This window comes from Terrapene carolina, unplaced genomic scaffold, assembly GCF_002925995.2.
Source record: "Terrapene carolina triunguis isolate 2854851 unplaced genomic scaffold, T_m_triunguis-2.0 Scaffold714, whole genome shotgun sequence".
Lineage (NCBI taxonomy): Eukaryota > Metazoa > Chordata > Testudines > Emydidae > Terrapene > Terrapene triunguis.
Window position 1 is genome coordinate 19,374,379 of NW_020665065.1, and position 24,254 is coordinate 19,398,632.

The 24,254-nt window shown below is 53.8% G+C and overlaps 1 protein-coding gene across 1 annotated transcript; it reads left to right on the top strand.

Annotated features, from left to right (window-relative positions):
• Window positions 1-86: 86 nt before the first annotated feature.
• Window positions 87-23,528, top strand: P3H1 (prolyl 3-hydroxylase 1). The gene is made up of 15 exons (XM_026659938.2): window positions 87-518; window positions 6,010-6,162; window positions 7,899-8,088; window positions 8,414-8,545; window positions 13,361-13,500; window positions 14,566-14,655; window positions 14,942-14,994; window positions 15,493-15,614; window positions 15,904-16,031; window positions 16,823-16,918; window positions 17,410-17,560; window positions 19,004-19,121; window positions 19,611-19,686; window positions 21,857-21,997; window positions 22,849-23,528. Exons 1-15 carry the CDS (start codon window positions 105-107, stop codon window positions 22,990-22,992), a joined length of 2,148 nt encoding a protein of 715 aa, XP_026515723.1. The 5' UTR covers window positions 87-104; the 3' UTR covers window positions 22,993-23,528.
• The last annotated feature ends 726 nt before the right edge of the window (window positions 23,529-24,254 follow it).

Consider the following 24,254-nt stretch of genomic DNA (forward strand, 5'->3'; position numbering starts at 1 on the left):
GCGTGGCTCTGATCCGAGGGGCGTGGCTCTGCCGGGTGGGCGTGGCTATGATGGGAGGGGGCGGGGCTCTGCCGCCGGTCCTGTCCGTCTCTCCCCGCTCGGCCATGGCGCTGGCTGCGCTGCTCCTGCTGCTGCTGGCGCCGTGCGCGGCGGAGCCCCCGGAGCCGGCCGAGCCGCCCGACGCGCTGTTCGCCGCCGGCTCCGAGGCGTACGCGCGCGGGGACTGGCCCGCCGTGATCCTGCACATGGAGCGGGCGCTGCGGGCCCGGGGGGCGCTGCGCTCCCAGCTCGTGCGCTGCCGCCTGCGCTGCGCCAACAGCAGCGCCTGGCCCGCGGGGGAGCCGGGCCCGCCGCCCGCCCTGCGCGACCTCCTCTTCTTCCGGCAGCTGCTGCGCCGCGCAGCCTGCCTGCGGGCCTGCGCCCCCGCCGCCCCGTCCCGCTACCTGCTCGGCGAGGAGCTGGAGCTCGAGTTCCGCAAGCGCAGCCCCTACAACTACCTGCAGGTGGCCTACTTCAAGGTGCGGGGCCCGGGAGGGGGGACCTGGATGAACCGGGGCGAGCCTGGACCCAGGGAGGGGGGCGAGCCTGGACCCAGGGAGGGGGGACCTGAATGAACCGGGACGAGCCTGGACCCAGGGAGGGGGGCGAGCCGGGGGGTTGAGGGGGGGGCGACAGGGCCGGTGGGTTGAGGGAGGGGAGACAGAGCAGGCCTGGCTGGGGATGGCGGAGCCCCCCAGGGAACAAGGGGGAGCCCTGGCCCCCATGTCTCTGCAGGGGGGCTGTTTCCAGGTGGATCCCCAGGGCACTTGCCAGGCAGATTCAGAGGGTGAAGGGACGGGCTGGCTGGGGGCCCAGTGGTGGGGCTGGGACCCCAGGTGAGGTTGCCAGCAGGTGGAATGGAAGGCCATGGGTGTAGCTTTGTCTCAGGTGTCCAGCGCTCTGCTCTACTTAGATAAATCCCAGGGGAAATCAAAGTGCAGCATCCCCTGGGAGGCAGGGTCTCCACGCTCTCTGCATTGCGATGCACATGGGCTCCAAAAGTTGGACACTCACATTTCACTCACCAGCTACAGCAGGCAGCGTGGGGGCCGTTTGCAGCCACTAGGACCTTTGGGGTTGAGAAATGACCCTGTCGGCAGATCAGACCTGTTACCAAATGCAGGAGCTCATTTCAATGTGAGACGTCAAGGCTACAGGACCATATCTGGTCTGTCTGCTGCCCCCTAATAAGGAAGGGAGTTCTGTCCACATCGGACACCATCCAGTGCAGCCCCTCCTATGTGGCAGCGGAGCTGAGTGTTTTACTAAGCTATGGCCCAGCTGAAAGCCAGTGCCCATTCCACGCCGACGGTGTGCACACACTCAGAACTGTCCCTACTGGCTGGGTTGAATCTGGGAAGAATGGTCCCTTGAAATATGTGTGCGCTAATTATGCTAAACAATCTGTTGCCCTTGTATCTAGCTGTGACTGTGTGCATTTCCCAGACCTGAGGAAGAGCTCTGTGTAAGCTTGTCTCTCTCACCAACAGAAGTTGGTCCAATAAAAGGTACTACCTCACCCACCTTGGCCCTCTTAACAAGGGTCAAAATGGATCCATTCGTCCTTTCCCTGGGTACCAATCCAGAGGAGCCAGGCGCTGCTCTTAATGCAGGCACATTTCTCCTTGGGGACGGCTTGCGAGCAGTTGTATTAGGCAAGGGGGCTGGATGGTGCTAGGAAGGGAACCAGCTGCATCTGGAGGGGGAACAGGATGGTGCAAGGAGAGGCTGTGGGAAGGGTGCTGGGGAAAGTGCAGGCTGTGACCCAAGGAAGTGCATGAGGGATCAGTGGGAGTGTGAGATAACACTAGAGATGGGCAGAAGGGTGCTCTCTGGGAGTTAGCTACAGGCCAGTATTGTGCTGTGACGGGTAGGGTAGATGATGGGGGCAGTGCCAGGGCTCTGGCCCCAGCGTCACAGGGGCGCCGCATGCTAGTGAAATGGACATTTCCCCCTAACTCCTTTTGTGCCTTGCTTTGTATTTAGCACATTTCCTTTTCCCCAGTTCAGCACATGTAACAGAATCCAGTCTAGGAGCTCTCCATCCTCCCCTCTCGCTGCTCCTCCCATCCCAGGGCAGGGCAATGGAGTTTATGCCACATGTGCAGTCCCAGCTGCTTCCAGATGTCTCCCCTCCTTTTCCTGCAGCAGAAAGTCCAGCCCCCTCTATTCTCCTCCCTTCTTCAGAAGCTGAAATGCCACGTAGTGAGCTGGGGGCTGTATCACCCTTCATGCCCAGTGTAAAGCGATCCACGAGGGTCTCGTGTTTCAGAGCTGATGTCCAGTGCAGTTGTACTCAGAAAAGTGGGAAAAATGGCCCCTTTGTACGCTCCCTTCCTTGCCGCTGGTGTGTCTTTGTCCCATTCAGTGACCGCACTGAGACGTAGAAGTGTTTACACCCATTAGATCTGTATTTTTAGTGGTAATGATGACGCTAGCACTAACAATCTGCCCCATTGGGCACTTAAAGGAAATACCTGCAAAGAATATTCTTACGTGGTGTTGGGGTCTCAATCCCCTCGGGAAATTTTGTATTGCATCGATGATCACATTGACTCTCTGTGACACAGAGACTGTCCTGTAGCCCAAGAATAGTGGGCCACAGACACTTTTATCTCTGCTTTGCCCCCCCGAGAAAATTTTAAAGAAAATACTGGGTCAGATTGATTAAATGTCAATTTAATCACACTTCTGTTTGAATAGTTTTTACCTATTGGCATTACAAGTAACAGCTAAAATCAAATACTGAAGGCAATGAGAGGAAAACATATTTGTTTTTCAGTTTGTTTACTTTGTGCATTTGACAGTTTCACTCTCCGCTCTATACTTCATTGGTGTCTCTTGTTACTTGTCTTTCACAGAGCAAGAGGGAAGAGAAAATATTTTTTAAATGGAAAAATGTAGATTAAAAAACTAAAAGTTTGGCAGAGCAGTTTTGGGTAGATGCAGAACCTGAAACTATTCAGCTGTGTTTTGTTCTGTTTTTTATTGATTAGATTTCACCTGGGATGGGCCCTCTAAGTTCTCATGAAAATTTAACTATTGGGATAAGGTGCAGTTCATAGAATCTCCGAAGGCAGAAATGAAAAAGACCCATTCAGCCCCTGCCAGTGCAGGATCAGTCTGTCTGGTGCATTCTGGGCTTTGTAGTCCAATTTTCAATAACTTGAGAATCTGGGCTTCCACTACTGCCCTGTATTTCCTGCTCAGGTTTTTATACTGAACCCATCAGTGCAGTGTCTGAGTGCCTTCCCAAGCTGCATTAAACAACATGCCTGACATCTGTCACACACGATGTCGTCTCCATTTCTTTCTCTCCCCCCAGGGGAAGGGAAAAGGGGGATGTTTTCCCTTGGGAGGCTCTTGTTAATTATCATTTGAATGACCATCGCTAAGGCTACGTTTTAGTCACGGGTATTTTTAGTAAAAGTGATGGACAGGTCACAGGCAGTAAACAAAAATTCACGGCCCGTGACCTGTCCATGACTTGTACTATATACCCCTACCTAAAACTTGGGCTGGGGGGGCCGAGGGTGCTCTGCGGGAGTGGGCCAGAGGTGCTGGGGAGATGGCCCAGGACCCTCTCCAGGTGCTGGGGGGGAGGCGGGCGGCAGCGCACGGCCTGGGACCCTTGCTGGTGCTGAGGGGGCGGCGGCCCAGAACCCCCGCTGTGGGAGGGGGGGCTGGGCGGTGGAGCTGGCAGGCTCCGCCTACCTGGCTCCGCGTGTCCCTGCAGCTCCTAGGCGGAGGGAAGGCCAGGGGGCTCTGGTGCACTGCCCCCGCCATGAGTTCCAGCTCCGCAGCTCCCATTGGCTGGGAATCGCAGCCAATGGGAGCTGTGGGGGCGGCACTTGTGGGGGAGGAATAGTGCGCAGAGCCCCCTCCTGGATCCTCTGCCTAGGGGCTGCAGGGACATGCCTGCTGCTTCTGGGGAGCCCTAGGTAAGCACCACCCCTCCCACACACACACTGCCCCAACAGCGGCCAGTGCAGCTGGCCCAGGGGCTGCTTGATCTGCTCAGGCAGCCCGGAGCCAGCCACACCGGCCACTGCAGACACGCAGCCTTAACCATCACTCCTAGAGGCCCCATCCGAGATCAGAGCCCCATTGTGCTAGGTGCGGTACATACTATACATAATAAGAGACAGTCCCTGCCCTAAAGATCTTGCAATCTCAAGAGACATAATGGGTGAGAGACAGGAAAGATTATTATTCCCCTTGTACAGATGGGGGAGATGAGGCCCAGAGATTTGCCCAAGGTTATACAGGGAGTCTGTGGCAGAGCTAGGAACTGAACTCAGATCTCCTGAGTCCCAGTTCAGTGCTTTAACCTCAAAACCATCCTTCCACTCCAAAATAAGGAAGCATGGGCAAAGCCTCCCAAAACCTGGGAATGAACCAGGGACCTTTAGATCTTACTTGAAATTTTGTGCTGCCCCTGCAGGACAGCCAGACTTTCAAACAGCTGGGATTAGCAAATGCAGTAGCAGCCCCAACCTAGGGCTCTGTGGAACACAAAAGAAAATAAATGTTTAGACTGATGCAAGGTATAGGGTGTGTATGGAGAGCTGGGGAGGAGAGGGGATTAGTGTTTTGGTTAGTGAGTAATGACAGCCAGCTGTGACACAGGCAGTTTATGATGTTTCATTCAGTCTGGGTCTGGGAGACATGTTCCTGGTGAGTCGGCAGGGACTGGCTGGGCTGGTAGTTTTCCACACAAATTGTCTTGAGGGGATGTTCTCCTGTGGTTCTAGTACACAAGCAGTTGAAGAAGCCAGTTGCTTTCCCCAGTAGATTAAGCTTGTCTGGTCCTAGCATTCCCCCAGAGCAGTGTGGGATTTTCACTCTCCAGCATTGCGCATCATCCCGAATTCACTGGGTGATTTATTTGTGCTCCCAAGCTGTGGGTCTCCTTGTAAAGTCGACCTGTGACCTTTACAAAAACGTGCTTTTGCCCTTTTTTGCTGCTTTGTGATGGATTCATTTCTAAGCAACTTAGTTATGGTGCAGTTCGGGCTGTTGCCCCAACTCGAACATTTGAAAACCAGGAAATCCTCCGTCGGGTCGTGTTCACTTGCCCCAAAGAGTCAGGGTGACAAAGCAAAACAAACCAGCAACTGCTCCATTGAAGTACTGCTTCCCACACCGTGGGGCTGTCCCGCTGCCCCGGCTATATTGTTATTTGCGAGTGGGGAATATTTATCTAACCTCAGGGAAACTAATGGTAAGAGATCCCCACTGCCTCTTGAATTGTGCCAGCAGCATGAAGCAGGGAGGCGAGGCAGCTCTCAGTTTGTCCAGCGTGATCTCTATCAACCGGCAGTGATTATTCCTGCCCCAATTCAGTGCTGCCACACAGACTACGCCAAGGGCCCCCTAGGATGGTGGGAATAAGAGACCTGAATTGGAGTTCTGGTGGGCACAGAGAAATGGCAATTTTTTATTAGGGAGGGGTCAGGTGCTGTGAGGTTACTAGTCCCGTTGTTAACCTGGTGTGTGCAAGCACAAGGCCTGTGGAGAGTTGCTGAATTGGGGTGTGCTGGGGGGGACAGGGACTATGGCTGGGTGGAGTTAGGCAAATCCATAGAATCATAGAATATCAGGATTGGAAGGGACCTCAGGAGGTCATCTAGTCCAACCCCCTGCTCAAAGCAGGACCAATTCCCAACTAAATCATCCCAGCCAGGGCTTTGTCAAGCCTGACCTTAAAAACCTCCAAGGAAGGAGATTCCACCACCTCCCTAGGTAACCCACCACCCTCCTAGTGAAAAAGTGTTTCCTAATATCCAACCTAGACCTTCCCCACTGCAACTTGAGACCATTACTCCTTGTCCTGTCAACAAGAGAGAAGTGGTTGAGACCTGCGCCGTGCTGATATAGTAACATGTTCCCAGGGTGCTGAGTACACCAGCCCTGTGCAGCGGGGAGTCCGGGCTTCAGTCTCACTTTTCCCTTTGTTTTTTTGCTTAGATCCACAAGATTGATAAGGCTGTGGCTGCTGCTCATACCTTCTTTGTGGGGAACCCCGACCACGTGGAGATGAGGCAGAACCTGGAGTATTACCAGATGATGGCAGGAGTCAAAGAGTCGGACTTCACAGACCTGGAGGCCAAGCCCCACATGGTAAGAAGAACCCTCCTCCCCCAAGTGTTTGGGTTCTCCCCTCAGGGTCACGGCTTCCACCCTCACTCACCAGCCCAGCACCATCATTTCCTTGGGCACTCAAAGTCTGTGTGGAGAGTCTGAATGAGCAAAGTCTCCCTCAGCACCTGCAGGGTGGGTGGCCTCTGGAGCTGACCTGCAATGGCTACAAATGATGGAATAAAAAGGGTGTCCTATTGGCTGGTTTATGACAGGTAAAGAGGCTGGGGGGAGGGTTCTGCTTCTGTGGTAGAAGTTCAGGTCCTGTCTGGTGATGGAGACCAAGTGAACCAATGACATCGCACAGGACAGGGAGGTGAAAGCCGAGTGATTGAGAAGTGAAGGATTTTGTCAGTGTTGTAAAACTTTTCAGGTCTTTTGCTATTTTTAAACACCTATTTAACTACCAACACCCAGTGAACACTGTTGAGAAAGGATGTCATGGTTAAAGATTTGACTCCCCTGCCCTTCAGCTCAGGTGACGCCCTCCAGGACAGCCAAGGAAGATCAAACCTGACCTTATCAGTACTTGTGAGTGTTTCGGGAGGAGATGGGGGAAGCAACCTTTCAAGGAAGGGCCCGCATCGTAAGGAACCCAAGCCCATGTGTCAAAATCACTTCCTTAGCAGGCCACCCCTAAGGTTCGAGAGGAGGGGCTGTGATTGTCTCGCTCTGGCCTTGGCTATGAGTTTGTAGCAAAGGGGCTCACATGACAGCAGGAGGCAACAGCCTGGTATCCTACCCCCAGTTCCCTCCTGACTACCCTGCTGAGTCAGATTCTGCATCTAAGCCAATGAATATGGAGGGAGCTGGGCACTTCTGGGGCATCATCAGAGATAATAAAACTCTAGGTGTTTTTCTAACTGGTAGAATTTAAAAATGGATGGTAATTAATTTAAAATAATGGAGAAGGCCTGGAACCAGGGATCTTAAACCATCCAGTCTGCATTGTCACCAACGCATGAGATTCAGGGGTGCGACTGGACAGGGGAAGCTCATATGGGACAAGAGCTCAATGGCCTGGCTGGCTGGCTAAAAGAGCTGTGCTGTGTGTGCAGTAAAGGGGCCTTTGGGGAGAGCAGGATTCTCCCATGTGGAGCAGCGTGGAAGTGCGCCATTCCTGTGACACTGTGCTGAATTGAGAGCCTGTCCCAGTGCACACGGCACAGAGCCAGAGAGCTCTTCAACTTTGGGAATACCTGAAATGTGGAACTGTATTTATTTATTTATTTTAACTGTGAAATTTCCAGCAGCAAATATTGGGATGGGGGGATTTCTCCCCGTCTATTCCCTCCCCAAACACTCAGACACATCATGGGAAAGACCCAAAATGTTACATGCCTAACGGGCCATGTATTGACCTTGGCCCAAACAGATGCATGAAAGATGAGAGCCCTGAGCCCTGGGTAGCATTGGCCACACTAGACTAACCCCCTCTCTGACAGAGCAGTTTTGCTTTGAAGGCTGTATTGATCTGTTGTTTAGAGAACATCTGTCCTCTGGCCCCATGGTCTGTGTGGTATGTATTCAGCCTGCCATCTGCTTGGAGATCTCTTTTATTGAGGGACCCTGTGAAGTTGGGCAGCCACAATCTACTGCCCCTGGGCCTCAGCGATCAGAGGGTGGGCGAGATATTGGGGGGACAGTGCTGAACTGCACCCACGGTGGAATGTGTCTGGCTGGGGCCTGGGTTCACTTTTCCTCCTGGCTCTTTGCAGCACGAGTTCCGCCTGGGTGTGAAGTTCTACACAGAGGAGCAGCCGCACCCAGCCATTCTGCATCTGGAGAAGGCCCTGGAGGAATATTTTGTAGCTGACACTGAATGTCGAGCTCTCTGCGAGGGGCCCTACGATTACGAAGGCTACAACTACCTGGAATACAATGCTGACCTGGTCCAGGCCATTACGGGTGTGTGTACCGGGGTAAACCAGCTGGCGTGTAGCACAGGGACTGCCTGCCTCGAGCCCCTGCATATTGTACTTACTGCTGTAGCTTCTCTTTGAATGTTTTTGGCTATCAGGTCAGATTTCCAGGGTACTTTCCACCAGAGAGATGGGGGGTTGATGGCTCGAGAGACTGTGCTAAGGTTGAGCTAATGGGGATTTAAATTCCCAAGCCTATTTTCTTGGTTCTCATGAAGGTAATGCCTGAGTGAAGCCTCCTCCTGGCTGAAGAATGCTGCTCTGGTATAGATCTCTCCTGACCAATACAATGTGCTGTCTTTCTCTCCCAGATCATTACGGGCAGGTGCTAAGCTGTAAGCAGAGCTGTGTTACAGAACTAGCCTCCCAGCCGGGCCGGGACAAGCCCATTGAGGATTTCCTTCCATCCCACTTCAACTACCTGCAGTTTGCCTATTACAACAGTAAGAAGCATTTATCTTATTTCTGTGATGCTTGGGAAGCCCTGACATCAGGGTTCTTGGGGTCACTGGCACACAACTTCGCTGTCCTGGTTCCTCTTTCTTTTGCACGGATAGCGGAGGGTACAAGAGTCCCCACAAAAGACCTACCTTAGAAGAAGATTATCAGTGTTGCAGTGAGGCACTCAGAAGTTAGGAAACACCAGAGTTACTGTTGTCCAGGCAACGCGCTCTGCCCCTTTATGTACATGTGTTATGATAGAACCGCAAATTACACTCTCTCATATATTTTCCCACAGTGCCCTCGCATCATTCAGTGCCCAGAGGGATGGTGCAAGGGAACGAGGCAGCTGTTCAGTATTTCTTCTGTTGCTCGGCCTTCGCTATGCAGACCCAGGACTTATTTTCTGCTCATTATCCAGATGCGGCACTGACTACGGAATCTTTTATTCCTTCCTGGGCTTTTCTATTGCACTTGTAACTGTAGTATCCGAACAGCTCACAGACAGTCACGCGTTTATCTTCAATACCCAGGTGAGATAGCAGAGGAGCGTTACAGTTGGCGAACCGAGGCTCAGAGAGACTAAGGCCAAGTGTCCGCTGATTCTGGGTGCGCAACTGGAGACCTAGAGCCTGATTTCAGAAATCCTGAATCTCTCAGCTTTAGTTGAAGTCAATGAAAGTTGTGGACACTCAGCCCCTCTGAAAAATGACACCCTAGGCGACTCCAGCTGGGCACCCAGAAAACGGTCTAAGTGACTTGCCCAACTTCGTACAGCAAGTCAGGCAGAACCAGGAATACAACGTCGTTCTCCTGGCTCCCAGAGCAGCGCCCCAACCCTGAGATCAATGTTCCTGATCTGGATTACGGTAGCACCTAGAGGCCCCGATCGGGATTGCGATGATCCCTCATGCAGGGTGCTGGACAAAGCAAGGGCATGAGATGGGCCCTTCCAGCACAACATACAGCGACATACACAGCACTTGAGAGTTAGGTTAGTATTTGTTTGGTTTTGTTTCCTAACCCTTCCCAAACACTGCCCTAGCGGCCTCGCCTCTGTGGGGGTGTCCCAGCCAACCCACTCCACGTTACTGACCTAGAGGCCCAGGTTTGGTAAATTCGGCCTGAGGCGGCGTTTCTAAGTTTGGCAGACCTCTGCCATATTTAAAACTCGGGTTCTGTTCCTGGTGCGGTGTCTGATACTGAGTTATCTCATCTGTAAGTTGGGAGAAATTATACTTACCCCTACACTGGGAGCCAGGCAGGAGGCCTCTATTAATTACAATGTTTGAAAAGCTGTGAAGTGCCAAGTTATTAACGTCAGTCAGTAGGAAAGGTCAGACTAGAACTCATGGTCTCCTAACCCAGTGAACCTCACTTGGCCAACGGGTATTTTGGGGAAGGAAAGTAGCAGTAGCAGCTGGAGGAGGATCATTCTCTCTTGTCCGTATCCCATCTGGTGCACTAGCTCGCTGTGTTTGCTGGTTGCAGGAGGCTCAGGCAGCCTGGTGTCAGGCCCAGCACAACTGGGACATTCAGAAAATTAAGGGCCAAATGTCGAACAAGTTCTACTATGTACGTGCTTATGATTTTCTGAGGCTTATACGTTGGCCAAATCTGGATAGGTTTTGTGGGGATAGTGAAAGGCACCTACCTGGTCCCAGGGCTGCCCCCTGCCAGCATTCAAGCTCCAAACCACAGAGGCATTAGAACTATTCAGAAAACAGTCAGAATTTTTTTTTTAACTTTGGCAAAACTGCCTATTTTTCACTATCCTCCTCCTAGAAAATGGCTGAACTGCCTTTCAGCTTCTGCATAAACTTTCCAGAACAAAGTCAACCTGAGGAAGAAATGAAACCTGGAAAACTTCGGCTCAAATGATTAGTTTGTCGGAGTTATAAGCAACTGAAAATGGAGGGTCATAATGGAACGTGTTAGGTCTGTCTGTGCACTGCTTAGAAATAGTACTTAGACACGGATTCCAAGTGTGAAAACTGGTAGGCCTGCAGCAGTGATGCCTGATGATGTGGAGGTGGGGTGAGCCTCTGAGTCCAGTATCCTCCTCCTTGCTTTGGTAACATCCATTACCTGGCTCCATGATAACTGTCCATGCTCCTGGTACGCTCCCATCCCAGGGTATTGGGACCTTCATGTCTTCCCATTTCTCTCTTCCCAGAATCTGATTTATTTCCTGCTTGCAGCCGCCAACCAAACTGTTTTGAAGCCTCTCTGCTGTCTAGGAAATCGTCTGTGTATTCTTCTGCATTGGTCCAGGTGCTTTCGTTTAGTTCCTCCCTGTCAGCAGATGAGAACTGAGTGATTTCATTGCTTCCTGGCACATAGTTCTTTGTCTCCAGCAGGTGGTGTGGTTTCCTTTCCGCTAGGCTGGAAGGTGTCTGGCTGCCATCCCAAGAGGGAAGCTGCAGCTGTTTTCAGAGGGGTGAGGTTCTGGCAGCTCTGAGCAGGGGGCTCCCCTCCCCTGGCGCAGGCTCCAGCGACTCGGTGGCTGTTGCTGCACGATAGACACAGGAGTAGCAAAGGCCCAGGGATGTTCCCATCACAAAACAGACACTTGTTGATATTTTGTTCATGTTGAACTTTGAGCAAAACTGTCAGGTGAGAGCGGAAGAGCATCTGGTAAGGACGCTCGCCAAAGGACTGCACGCGCAGCACCTGAATCCAGACGCCTTCCACCCTGCTCCTCTCAAAGCCTTCCACACTCAGTGGAGAAGCTGCAGTAAGTCTGTGTGTCTGGCTCTGTTTCTTGGCCACACTGGCTATGGGAGCAGTGCTACGTTCTCCTGCTTAACTGCGGCTGCTTCTAGGGTCTCCCTCCCATCACCCCCACGCCCCCTCCTCACACACGGGCTGTGGGACCATCACAAACCTGAGTTGCGCAGGGTATGGTCACCCCTTGCAGACCCAAAACAAGGCTGTGACAGTGTCCTGAGCAGGAACTGCTGAGCCGGCCCTCTGTCACGCTAGCTCTAATTACAGGAGATAAATTGGAGCTGGCTAGAAAAACCTGTGCCTGACTGGCGAAGGGGACACAGCAGCCAGCCGGATTAGCGTGGGGCTATATACAGGCCCAGAGGAAGGAAGCCGGGTGGGAAGCCAGAGAGTGAAAGGAGATTGGTAGTTCTTCCTTCCTTCCTGGCTGCAGAGACTGAGAAGTCCCTAAGGCTGAACCCCCAAGCTGTAACTGGTAAGAAGGTGGTGGATTGCACCCTGTAAATAAACTGCGCCGGTGATTGCTGAGTCAGAAGGCCTCTGAGTGGTTTTTGGAGCAGAGCAGAGGCAGGACCAAGGGGGGCCCTGCTACACCCTGTTGTAAAGGCTCTTACCGAATGCCAACGTGCTTTTGAGCCTTTCCCATCCTGCTGTGGACTCACTCTCCCATTCTCTGAAAGCTTCCAGGACCGAGGGAGGTGTTGTTTCCAGGGCTCATTCCTCTGGAATCAGGTGAACTCTGCTGTGTCCGAAGCAGATTGGCCAGGCCCGGGAGGAGGAGGAAAGATGCCAGACTCACTCTTCTCTCTTCACCTACACAAGAGGTGCATGATTTCATTTCATCCACAGACTGGATCTCATTTCTCGGAGTTCTTCTATTATTCCGAGCTCCCATCTGCTCCCTTTTGTGATTTCCAAACTGGTTTGTGCTCTTGGTCCATCTTCCCAGTTTGGGCTTTACTGGAGTTACAAAGTACATCAGCGAAGGATTGCGAGCCAACCAGCCCCGTGCAGGGAGATCCTGCCTCTGTCTACTTGGAAGAGGGACTTTGCCGGGTGTAGAAGTAGCCAGGGCGGAATGAAGAGCTGAGAGGAGAGAGCTCCCTGTTTCCAGAGCAGCCCAGGACAGTTCTACTGCAGAGCCAGTTTCTCATCACTTACAGCACGGGCCAGGTCTGACACCATGACCCTTGTATGTCTGAGAATAAGTGATTCCCATTCAAAAGTGTAAGGGAAACCCCCCTGGTTTCACCTACTGGCTGGGTTATAGCAGGTGTTGCAGTTACTATTACCGCTGTGCTTCAGAGCCATTTCTCATGGCTGTTCTTCTGCAGTGCAGGGAAAAATTGCTCCCCATGATTGTGAAACAGGGAAACGAAAGAGAAATGTTAGAAATCAAACTGATCGTGATAATAAGACTGAACATGAGTGAGTAACCAGTCCTAGGCTTCAGAGAGAAAAGGGTTTGAACACCAAGGTTTCCCATTGCTGGGAATTGGAACTAGGTAAGTTCATGGAGGATGGGTCCATCAGTGGCTATTAGCCAAAATGGTCAGGGATGCAACCCAATGCTCGGGGTTTCCCTAGCCTCTGACTGCCAGAAGCTGGGAGTAGATGACAGGGTTTGGATCACTTGATAATTGTTCGGTTTATTCCCTCTGTAATACACCTCTACCCCGATATAACGCTGTCCTTGGGAGCCAAAAAATCTTACCGTGTTATAGGTGAAACCGCGTTATATCGAACTTGCTTTGATCCGCTAGAGCGCGCAGCCCCACCCTCCCCCCGGAGTGCTGCTTTACCACGTTATATCCGAATTCGTTTTGTATCGGGTCGCGTTATATTGGGGTAGAGGTGTATCTGGCATTGGCACTGTCGGAAGACAGGAGACTGGGCGAGATGGACCTTTGGTCTGACCCAGCATGGCTGTTCTTATGTCTGAATCTGACTCCGTGCTAAATCTGAGTCTGACTGTCCTTATGCTGGAAATGTGCCCTAGCGTCGTTCCTGTTCTGCGCCCCTCCTTGCCAGCGTCCTGCAGAGCACAGAGGGGAGGCTTCTCTTAATGAGCTGATTTCTCTTTGCAGGTGGGAATTACGAGAAAGCCATTGAATGCGCCAAGACCTACTTGCTTTTCTTCCCTAACGATGAAGTGATGAATCAGAACTTGGCCTACTACACGGCTGTCCTTGGGGAAAGGCTGGCTGCACCTATTGGGCCTCGAGAAGTGAGTGATCTTCAGTCTGTCCCCAGCAAACCACTCCTCGCGTTCTGCCAGTTTGCTGGTCTCATCTCGTGATTCCCAGGCCTGTTGAAGCAGCATCTGCAGACCTGGGATTGGTATTTGTAGGGCAGGCGGGCTGCAGTCTGGTCAGCATTAGGATTGGCCGTCTTCATTCATCGCGTGTACGTTCCAGTTGGCGCTGAAGGGACTGGATGCAGAACCTCTGGTCAAAGCGCAGCCCGAGCAACACAATAAAAATGGCTGGAGGATTTTGCAGATTTCTGTGGTTATGGGAGCCAGGAATAAGCGTAAGCTAGCCTCCTGCCTCAGGGCACCAGCCAATCACTGACTGGCAGGGCTAGGGAGAAGCCTATCCCACCCGCATGTTAGTGCGTGCTGATCCAGTGTGGGGTTCTGCACCTTCCTCTGAAACATCCGGGCCTGGCCGGTGTTGCAGGCGTTTCGTTTGCAGAAACTGCCAAAATGAAAAATACCCAGCCTGAAGCAGACATTCGGTGTGGGACGTTTCAACCCGGATGGTTAAAGCTTGGCGAAGTGATAAGCAAATGAAAACAGGATTTTATAATGGGGAGTGTCGGGCAACTTACGTGGTGATGGTGCAACCAGCCCCACCCATCATAAAAACATCTCGCCAAATCAACTTGTTGACTTTGTTTGCTACCATTACAAAGTGGGAGTTAATGGAAAGGGGGGATGTTTTATGGAGAGTCTGTGGGTAGGGGTGAGAGCAGCTTTCCATTTTGAACCTGGCGTTAACGCTCATCCCTACGTTTTTCAGACTGGAAATGGTCTCCATGGACAGAGCTATGTAGGGACCCGGGACTGGAAGAGTAGGGGGCTGCAGGGCTGGATTGAGGTGTATTGAAACGTGGCATAGAATAGCAGAATCATGCACTTTCATCCCCACCACACCTCCAGTTTTGGAAATCTGTTGGTTTCTGTAATGCTCGTCTCATGGCTGCTGGTTCCCCCAGTGGCCAGACCAGCTTGTCTATTGGAAAGCCCATGTAGGCTGCTCTGACCCATTCATCTCTCCCACGCTTTCAGAATATCCAGGTGTATCGCCAGCGCAGTCTGCTGGAGAAGGAGCTGCTCTTTTTCAGCTACGATGCCTTTGGGATTCCATTTGTGGACCCGGTGAGTGGAAACTCCCTTGGCCTGGTACTGGACACACCTGCGGGAACTCGAAGTGGGCAGGTTTAGACTGAATGCTCGGGGGTGGGGTCTGTGGGGCACCGAGGGGAGGAGCTGTGCTGGGGGGGGCGGATTTGTGTAGGAGGAGAGGAAGCTGTGATGGGCTGATTGCTCTTCAATGGCACTGCTGTCTGTCCCTGCACAGGGCTGCACCCTTGTGTGTGAGCCAGGCTGGGGTGTCTCAGGCAAGGATGAGGTTCCTTATCTCTGGTTTCTTTCCGGCCTTTAGGACACGTGGACCCCAGAGGAGGTGATCCCAAAGAGGCTGCGTGAGAAGCAGAAGTGAGAACTCGTTCAGTAACACTGGCTGGAGCATCGTCTCTTTGCTCCCACTGCTGGCATGTGGAATCGCTGTCGTGGGGGTTTCTGTTAGTGCGGCGTTGCAGCTGGAATTCTCCAAACCCATCTGCTGCAGCGGGGGGGAGCCTGGTGGTTCCAGGAGCGGCTGCGAGGGTTTCTGAGCAGGCCAGTGGGATGGGATGCTGGGGATGCTGTGTAACACGGGAGCTAGGCCTGGAATGAACCGCATCAGGAAGGTGTTACGGGCATGTCGTCAGGCTGCCGAGCCCCCAGCCAGGGCACTGCCTGCCCCGTCCGCCTGACTGTTGAACCCATCCCACAGCTTCATCTCCTTCCCCTGCGCCTCTCGGTCTCTGCCCCCTCTGTGGAGGCCTCAGGATTGCTGCCCCACAGCCCCCCGCCCGTCTCCCAATTGGCTGATCACTTAGCCGTCCGCCCCAGAGGCCGGAGAGCAGCTCACAGCAGCTTCTTTGTGCCCAGGGTGGAGCGCGAGACGGCGGCTCGAATCTCCGAGGAGATCGGCAACCTGATGAAAGAGATAGAGACGCTGGTGGAGGAGAAAACCAAAGAGTCTGTGGACATGAGCAAGTTCGTGCGGGAAGGTAAGAGGGGGAGATGTGAAATGTGCCCCGGTGACCCCAGCGGACAGCCAGGCCATCACTCCTGTGTGCTCTGTAGCCGGGGGCTCTGGGCAAGGAGCAGGATGTTCAATGCCACCAAAGGGGTGGCCTGTGGCTGAGGCGAAATGGCATCTCTCCCTTTCTTGTGCATGCCACCCTCTGTACATGTCACGCAGCCAGTGCCCTCTGACACACACACACACACACACACACACACGCACACCCCCCGCTGAGGGCTTGCCGACTCCACTGTTGCTCCTTGGCCCTCTAGGTGGGCCCCTGCTGTACGACGGGCTCAGCATCGCCATGAACTCCAGGCTGCTGAACGGCTCTCAGCGAGTGGTGGTGGACGGAGTCATCTCCGAGGAGGAGTGTGTGGAGCTGCAGAAACTCACCAACGTGAGTAGCTCATCGCAGGCTCCAGCACCCGGAGGCTGGGGAGGCGAGAGGGGGAGCGGCTGGCATGGCGGCTGGAGAAGGACAGCTCTAAGCGATGGGGGAGAGCGGGCTGAGGCTGAGCAGGGGCAGGGAAGGGGTTGCTTTGAGTGACCCTGGGAGGGGAGGATGGGGCTGAAGTGTGGAGAGCTTTGGGGAGTGGGGCTGTCACCTATTTAAAAGTACAATCCAGGGTGAACCATGGAGAGGAATTAAATCCAGTCTCATTCTGAAGCCAGGACTTTAGATCCCCAGCGCAGCCCTCCTATCTGCTTGACTCGGGGAATGTCCCATCCCTCCGCCCCACTGGCTCCTGCACGCCAGGATCTCTGTTACCCAGCTCAGAGCATAACCACACCCCCATGGCATTGGCTACCACGGGTCTCAGGCCGGTATTGGGAGGGTCTGTGTCTGCAGGGTGTGGGAGAGCTCGGGTTGGGAGGCTGGATTTGGGGTACTGAGGATCTGCAGCATGTACCAACGTGTCAAGGGGGCAGGATCTGAACTGCTTGCCTGGGACCCTGAACTATTTCACTGGGACCATGTTACAGGTTTTAGCCTGGCAGGCTCCAGTGCTCTTTGGCTTCACATCTGCCCCTTTCCAGAGAAAAGCCTCCCAGAAAAGACGGGGGAGGGGTGGTTCTGGCCCTGTCGTGCCTGCTCAGGATCTCTGAGGGCTTGGCCTGTCTCCCTGCCCTTCTCTCAGGAGCAGGCGGCAGCGTGGGGGGTCTCACGTCTGACCCTGGGTTTTGCAGGCAGCTGCGTCTGCTGGGGATGGCTATCGCGGGAAAACCTCCCCTCACACTCCCAGCGAGACCTTCTATGGCGTGACAGTCTATAAGGCCCTCAAGGTAGGATTGCTTGTTTGACTGAGGGGGGAGGCTCTGGACGTGGGTTGGGAGAAGAGTGCGGCTAGCACTGGGGAAAGGCTGGGAGGAGCGTGGGGGAGATGGGCTGGAAGGGATGGGGCAGGTCGGGGGAAGGAGGCGTTAGCTGGATGCTTTGCGCCCAACCTGTTCTGTCACCTGGAGGCATAAACAAATTTGGGGAGCCCCCCGAGGAAGCCCAGTTCGGAGAATGGCGGCGTCGCCAGGGTGTGTCCTGCCCATTCAGGCCCCAGAGTCACGATTGGTGAGTTTACAGAACTGCCCCCGTATCAGCCGGGGCGGGGGGGGGGGGGGGGGCTTTGTGCCCTCACGGGTTGCAGAGAGGAGATGTCTCTATCATTGTTGCCCTTCCCTCCAGCCCAAACTGCTGGCTCTGGGGACAAAGCCTGGTGAGATCACTGGGGAAGAAACCAGGCCGCCTGACCGCTGCTCCTGCTCTCTGTCTCCCCCTGCAGCTGGGGCAGGAGGGCAAGGTGTCCATGCACAGCGCCCGGCTCTACTACAATGTGACAGAGAAGGTGCGGCGCGTGATGGAGTCCTACTTCCGCCTGGACACCCCGCTCTATTTTTCCTACTCTCACCTGGTGTGCCGCACAGCCATCGAAGGTGAGTAGCTGGCGCGCTCCCCCTGCCCCTGTTCAGTGGGCTGCTGGCCTTGCCCGGTGGTCGTGATTCAGGCTGCTGGTGGTTGCAGGACCCCTCCTTCTCCTCCCACGGCCCTGTGGGCAGCTGCTGCCGGGGGGACTCCCTTCACAACCATCAAACCACTTCTCCAGTGGGCTCTCTGTCTCACACCTGCCTTGTAATAAGGATTCTGCCCTCGGTGCTGCCTGTGCAGCCCAGGTAGTGTCTGTGGGTTGGCCCAGGTGAAGGGACTGGCACTTAGCAAACCATCCTGTTGATGTGCAGGAGGGGACAGAACCCAGCTCCCTCCCTATTGGCTGGGCTGGCTTTGCAGGGCTAACAGGAGGAAGAAGCTGTGCAGACTTGGTTGCTAAAGCCAGAGGACGCAGGGAGTGAACTATGCAGTGGGAGAGGGAAATGCCGTGTTCTAATCACTGCTCAGAGCTTCAGCCGCATGTCCTAGACAGGCACCAAAGCTCTGCCTGTTCTGTGGCAAGCTGAACCCCGTCGCTTCTGCAGAGCTCAGCCCTTGATTTTACAGCGGCTTCGATTCACAAATGCCTCCATGTTTTGCTGGCAGCAAATAACAGCATCACATAAAGCAGCAGCCAGGGGGTTGGCAGCTGGATGGGGGGCGCGGGAGCTCTTGACACCAGAGGAGGCAAGGGAAGCGATTCAGGTTTCCAGCATTCAGAGGCACTTAAAGCTCCTGGCCCAGACTGTGAAATGTATTACGCTGTTGCTGCACGCAGTGTTGCAGAGCCTAGCTGACTTAGGAGACTCTCATTTTCCAAAGTGATTTAGGAACTGAGCCAAAATCCTGTCAGTGGGTTTAGGCTCCAAAGGAACATGAGACTTAGGCTCCGAAATCAATTTGCTGTTGCAGTGCTGAGCCCAACGACATGTATGTACCTTTAAAAATCTGGGAGGGAAGTGCTGAGTCTCATGGGCAGGGACAGATGTGACTGGGAATTCTGGGGGTTGCTTGAACTCCTAGTTCCCCACCCCAGGAACTTGGCCAGCCATTCCCAGTATCCCCCAGTGCATCCTACCTCACTGGAAAGCGCATTGGCTGGATGCGTCCGTGAGGCTGAGCAGTGGGATAGTTATAATATGTCATTGTTTGAACTGGCATCATGAGCTCCCATTGAGATGATGGGTTAGGTCTGGGGGTGTTGCAGCCCTAAAACATGGAGCAGTGCCACTCCCTATAGGCCTAGGGAACAAGGGACCAGAGCTTTGCCAGCCGCCACTGAATTCTGGCCTCCCTGAAATCGCAGGTCAGAGCATTGTGAGGGGAGAGGCTCATGGGGTGAGGGCATCCTTGCTGTGAGCGCCCTGGGGTGCAGGGGTTGGTGACCATAGACGGACGTCCTGCCGTCTCAGGACAGGCTCTGTAACCAACCACGCTTCGTTTAATCTCAGATAAGCAAGCGGACCGGACGGACTCCAGCCACGCCGTGCACGTGGATAACTGCATCCTCAACGCAGAGGCCATGGTGTGTGTCAAGGAGCCGCCGGCGTACACCTTCCGGGACTACAGGTAACAGCCATGCGAGCAGCCCTTGGCACAAGGCACAGCCTGCCTAGGCTCACAGAAGCTAGACTGAGTCCCCATCCTCACCCCACAACTGCCTGGTTCTACTTGGTCACCTGGTCTCTGGCCTTTCAGTCCCTACTGGAAAACTACATTTCCCAGAATTCCACACTGAGCCCCAGTGACAGGCTGCAAACACCTACACTTAAAGGGGCTTCTAACACACTTAGTTACAGGGACCTTCCTGAATAGGGGGTCTCAGAAGTGTGGCCACAACTGCTCCCGAACATTGTTGTGTGTGAAGGAAGATCCAGAGCTCTCCCGCGTTCAGAGTCCCTAGCTTGCTGCCTGCTTGGGAAAGGGGGAGAGGGTTCAGTAAGTGTCTCTTCTCTGGCTAGTCCTCGCAAGGCTGGGAGCCTGGGGGCGGAGCGAGGCGTGCTGAGGCCCTAGGCTGTTGGGTAGTGAATGCCTTCTCTGCTCTGTGTCTGGCTCTAGTGCCATCCTGTATCTCAATGGGGACTTCGAAGGAGGAGCCTTCTACTTCACCGAACTGGACACCACCACTGTGACTGTAAGTAGCTTGTCTGCCCCAAGGGCACAGTTTGGGCAGCTCTGGAGAGGTTGGCGACTCGTTTCTGCTCTCCCCAGTTCCTGCCTCACTCTGCCTGTGGCTGACACTCGGGGTTCACCCTGAGAGCTTGTCTGCATGTGAAAATTAATCCAGAATGAGGTAGGGTGTGACTTTAATGTGGATTAACTACTCCTAATTAACTCCCTGTGTGGATGCTTTGATTCCAGAATGCTTTACTCCGAATTAGCTTAATGCACTGGACTACGAGTATCTGTGCATGGAGCTGGTCAGGAATAACTCCCCACTGTTACAGTGCCGAGAGGGCGTCCTGGCTCCCAGGGCTGAGCGCAGGGACTGGCCTGCTGTGCTGGGGCAGTGCTCTCACTGTTACCCTGGCTGGGAAATGGGGATGGCTGTGCTCTGAAGTGGGATGGGGCTGTCTCTACAGAGGGGTGTGACCGGGGTCCCAGTGGGGAGCCAGCCAAGGTCACTCAATTAGGGTGAACTGCAAAGAATGGGACAGACAAACCCCAAAGCTGGTGGATAATTCAACACTTAGATTTACCCAGCCAGCACTAAACAGCTTCTGTTGAACCTTACTGGTTACTCAGAAGTCCAAACAACACAGTTCTCTTGAAGTAACCCAGCCTCAGGCCTCCATCCAGGTACCCAAGCCAAATAGGATGAAGATTTCTGAAAATCGTATTTCATCATGTAAAAGAAAAGGTTCTACCGATCCCAAAGGATCGGACACATCACCTCCCAGGTTACTGAATATTCCAGATCTAACCCAAATGCACACTACAGCCAATTCTTACTAACTAAACTAAAATTTATTAAAAAAACAAAAGAGAGAGAGTATGGTTAAAAGATACATACAGACATGAGTTCACTTCTTGAGGTTCGGATTCATAGCTGAGATGGTGAGCTTTGCAGTTGCAAGGAGTTCTTTCAGAAATGGTCCATAGGTTATAGTCCAATGGTTATATTTCAATCAGAAGTGGGATCTCCGTCCTTGTGGCTTAGGCTTCCCCTACATGAAACCTTAAACAGCTCAAACAGGATCAGAACCCAGGGGTCTTTGTATACAATGTTCTAGCATCCACTTGACTGTACAGTCCTGGGTAAACAATAGGCTTTGGATGTAACCTTCTGTTTTCTAAACACCACCAGTAATTAGTTACACAAATTAACATAGGGCAATTTATCCATTAGGCGGTCTATCACAAACTTCAGAGACCTATAGACAATGACATTATTTCACCCAAGATTCATCTAAATGTTAATATTCTGTTTTGATCTCTGAATTAGTAGCTATAGTGACAAACAGGAACTGTCTGTTTACATGGGTAGCATCTAAGCTACACACAATTAGTATCACTTCTAACAGTATAGGTTTGCATTGCAAAGTTCTAGCCTATCTAGCCATAGAATGGCCCTACTTACCATTTCTAACATGTCTTTACAGGTCGCCTTTGGACTAGTTAGCCTGCAAGCTGTTTAACCCTTTCTGGCCATGAGTTATATTTTGTATAAGATTTGTTGCAATTATATAATGGTGGTAGCAACAATGATTTGCATGGTTATATTTTAATTAGACCACGTCCCAAGGGGCAGAATGGGGGCTGTGCTGCAGTACAAGGCAGGAGTGATCCCCATGGAGGAGGGGGAGCTGCATCTGGTCACGATGCCTGAGGTTAAACCCCTGGCGTCTGACTGCCTGGCTAGCCTCCATGGCCTCCAGGAGCCTGGGGAAGCCACCAGTGGCAGAGCATGTGCTGCATCGCTCAGCCTGGGTGCAGATGGAACCTCCAGGAGAGCTGGGGAGCCGAGTGCATATGGCCTGGGCTGTCCCAGCCACTTCCTGGGCAGACGCCCACTCGCCGGCATGGCCTGGAGTTCCCTCTGCACAGCAGGGTCTAAGAGCATAGGCCCCTGTCACCACCCCTCTGCCCCTGCTTCTGCCCTGCACTGGGGACTCTAATCCCCCCAATATCCCGTCTCCAGCTGACCCCCAGGGCCCTGTCTCCCCTGTTGCACACCCATCCCAGTGAACAGCATTCTCCCCCATTGCCTGGCCTGTCTGCTGGCTCTTACCTCACCCGTCCCTTATGTCTCACTGCTGCCTGGATGGTTAGGGGCTCCTAAGCCATGCGTCTGTCCCCTGCAGGCAGAGGTGCAGCCACAGTGCGGGCGTGCGGTCGGCTTCTCCTCTGGCTCGGAGAACCCTCACGGGGTGAAGGCCGTGACCAAGGGCCAGCGGTGCGCCATCGCCCTGTGGTTCACTCTGGACCCGCGACACAGCGAACGAGTAAGTTCTGCCCCGCGTTGGCATCCTGCCTCGGCACCTCTCCACTCACACGCACGCCTGTCCCCCAGCTGTGCACATGCTCAGTCTGCCCGCTCCTCCTCTCCCCTGCCTTCCTCAAGGAGGCTTCCATAGCACTGCAATGGGCTCTGGGGCACGGGAAACAGCTGGGCGAGATCCCCAGGGACATGCCTTTCCCCCTGCAGCTGCTGTGCAAGTGTCAGGCTGTGAACATAGCAGAGGCAAGCCTGGACTGTGTCGGGGCGTGTATTTTAAGTAGAGGTTGAGAAGTTCTAATGTCATTGCACCAAGCACTGGTGAGACCCCATCTGGAGCAGTGTGCGCTCTGGTCACCCCGTGTGCTAGAAAGATGAATCCATGCTGGAGTGAGGCAGGGAAGGGCTGCTGGGATGCTCAGGGGGATGGAGAGCCGATCTTACGGAGCAGACTGGAAGAGCAGGGCTTGGGTAGCCTGAAACACAGGCTGAGAGGGAGCTGATTGGTGTCTATAACTACACCAGGTGGGGTGAAGAGCCATTTAGGCTAAAGAACAACATCAGCACGAGAATAAATGGGCTGGCCAGGAGTAAACTCAGGCTGGACATTAGGAGGTTTCCAGCCATCCAAACAATGAGATTCTGGAGCAGACGCCCAAGCTTCTGAACGGGGTTATCTGAAGGGGTGGCTACGATAGCAGGGACTGGACTCACTGACCCAGGAGGTTCCTCTGAGTCCTATGCCCTTGCATTTGGGGTGTGATCCCATTATGCCCCGGGGATCCCCTCCCCAGTGCCACGAGGGCAAAGCAGGGGGCTGGCTCTTGCAGCGTGCTCTAACCTGCCCTTCCCCCCCAGGAGCGTGTGCAGGCCGACGACCTGGTGAAGATGCTCTTCAACACAGAGGAGGTGGATTTGTCTCAGCTGAAGGGGCCGGAAGCAGAGCTGCCAGGCACGACGGACGCTCCCGGGCAGAGTGTAGAGGGAAAGGACGAGTTGTGATGGCACTCCAGGCAGGGCCCCGTTAGGCGCCAGCTCAGCCCCGCTGGGGGAAGCGGGACTAGCTATCGCGTTTCAGGACTCAAACCCCCTTGACTGCAGCTCGTGGATTCAGGACACTGGACCTGGGACTGAAGGCAACTAATTCCCTTAAAGCCCTTGGCAGGAGCAGAGATTTCCTTGGCCTGCCCAGAGGCCAAGGCGTCGCTGGGGCTGGAGAGGAAGCTTTGCTGGATTTGCTCTGGGCCACATGCCTGAGAAGTGCCTGGTGTCGTTAGTCACATCCTGCCTCCCCATCTCCCGCAGCGAGGACATGGCTAACCCAGGGTGAGACTGTGAGACATACACGTTCGGGGGGGGGGATCAAAGTTCTGGGCTGCTGGGAGGACTTCTGGTGCCTGGAGTTAGGGGGATGCTGGTCAGGGTTGGAGCTGCAGCCAGTGACCCTCCAAAGGGCCTGTCGGTTCGAACACACTATGTGTCACGGCTGTTTAAGTGCCTTCCAATGACAACCAGGGAATAAAGGTTTCTTTTCTAAACTGTTAGTGTCTCCTTTGATCAGCCCCTCCCTGGGTCACACCTGGTGTCTGTGTGGATAAGTAGAGTCGATCCACTGAGTGGATAGATAGGCAGCAGTCCAGGCACCCATTGGCTCCCTGCGCCATGGGATGCTGTGAAGACAGGGGGTGGGTGGGGAGGGATGGGTCTGTTGACTCAATGCCCGGGGTTCATGCTGCAAGTCTGTTTGCTACAGAGCTGTGGATTTTGCTCTGTACTCCCCACTGAGGACCTCGTTTGGGAGGTGTCTGGTATCCACTGCAGTCCTTGTCCTCCTTTGCCCGGCAACGGCCCTTTAATGAATGTCTCCCTCTGGCAATGGACCATCTGGATCCCACTCTGTTAGCTGCCTTGTGTATTGTCCATGCTTGTGGTATCATCTTATGGCGGCGATGCCCTTGTCCCCTGCTCTGTCCCTCGCTTTATCTTTCCCTTGCTTGTCTCCACTCTCCCACTTGTCTTGCCGCGTCCTTTCTGGCCCTTCTCTCATCTCTGCACCTTCCAGGTTTCATGCCTGTAACCCTCATCCGTGCTCCTCTGTTTATTCTCCGAAGCGCTTGCTGTGAGTGCTGCAAGTCAAGTCCTGGATTCCTGGGGTCACCTCGCCTGACCCCCTTTGTAGCACAGGCCAGAGACCTGCCCCACACTCATTCCTACAGCAGATCCGGGAGAAAAACCTCCCATCTTAATTTGAAAATGGCCAGTGA

Excerpts from the sequence above, each read along its gene's own strand:
- P3H1 (XM_026659938.2), top strand. The coding sequence starts at position 105 with ATGGCGCTGGCTGCGCTGCTCCTGCTGCTGCTGGCGCCGTGCGCGGCG. Across the intron at positions 8,546-13,360 it reads GCAGTTTGCCTATTACAACA|GTGGGAATTACGAGAAAGCC; the intron begins GTAAGAAGCATT and ends TTCTCTTTGCAG. Across the intron at positions 21,998-22,848 it reads ACCCGCGACACAGCGAACGA|GAGCGTGTGCAGGCCGACGA; the intron begins GTAAGTTCTGCC and ends CTTCCCCCCCAG.